Raw genomic sequence first — 667 nt, forward strand, 5'->3', positions numbered from 1 at the left:
ATCCATCACATTTCGTCGGACACTGGCAGATCGGCATGCCATGGAGATAGCAGTCGAGCATCTGAGCATAGCGGTGCGGGAAGGCCTTGAGGGGGTAGTAGCTCGAGACTCGCATCGGAGAGGGGCTCAGGTCACGCTCAGGAAAATGAGCGAAGATGGTAGACTGCAAGACCCTATCCTGCGACTTGAGCGAGACATAGGATTTACTGGCAGAAGGTAAAAAGTGCCTCAAGCAAAACAAAGCAGGAACAAGCTGAACCTCCAGGCACACAGTCCACAGCGAGAAGCTGCACAATCACACACAAAACACAAGCCCGAAAAGAACCAGCACTGCTGCCACCCAGACGCGGCAGCGCCAGCCCAAGCGCGAAGCCGCGCAGACAAGCAGCCTAAGGGTCAAGCAATCAAGCAACAAGCAGCAGGAGCATGCAGGGAGGAATAAAAATCCCTTACACGCGATACCCGGAGGCAGCCGACTGACCACTGTCAGTCGAGACGTCCGCTGCCGCCACAAAGCGGGGGCGGCCGCCTCCAGCGTCAGCTGCATGGGTGAGGCGCTGATAGGTGGCGGCGCGTTTGCGAGCCAAGACCTCAGCAGCAGGGCCGTCATCAGGCACGAAGTGCCGACCAAACGCCGCATCCTCAAGAGGCATTGAGCGCTGAGCAA

General features: G+C 58.2%; 1 protein-coding gene across 1 annotated transcript in view; it reads right to left on the reverse strand.

The window, feature by feature from the left end:
• Positions 1-295: 295 nt before the first annotated feature.
• The window catches only part of GUITHDRAFT_121842 (hypothetical protein), a gene marked incomplete at both ends in the record, with an annotated part of 1220 nt that continues 848 nt past the window's right edge, over positions 296-667 (reverse strand). The window contains 2 exons of the mRNA XM_005818894.1: positions 296-389; positions 454-659. Coding sequence (XP_005818951.1) covers positions 296-389; positions 454-659 — 300 coding nt within the window. The remainder of the gene's footprint in view (positions 390-453; positions 660-667) is intronic.

Source organism: Guillardia theta (assembly GCF_000315625.1).
Source record: "Guillardia theta CCMP2712 unplaced genomic scaffold GUITHscaffold_259, whole genome shotgun sequence".
In the NCBI taxonomy this organism is placed as follows: Eukaryota; class Cryptophyceae; order Pyrenomonadales; family Geminigeraceae; genus Guillardia; species Guillardia theta.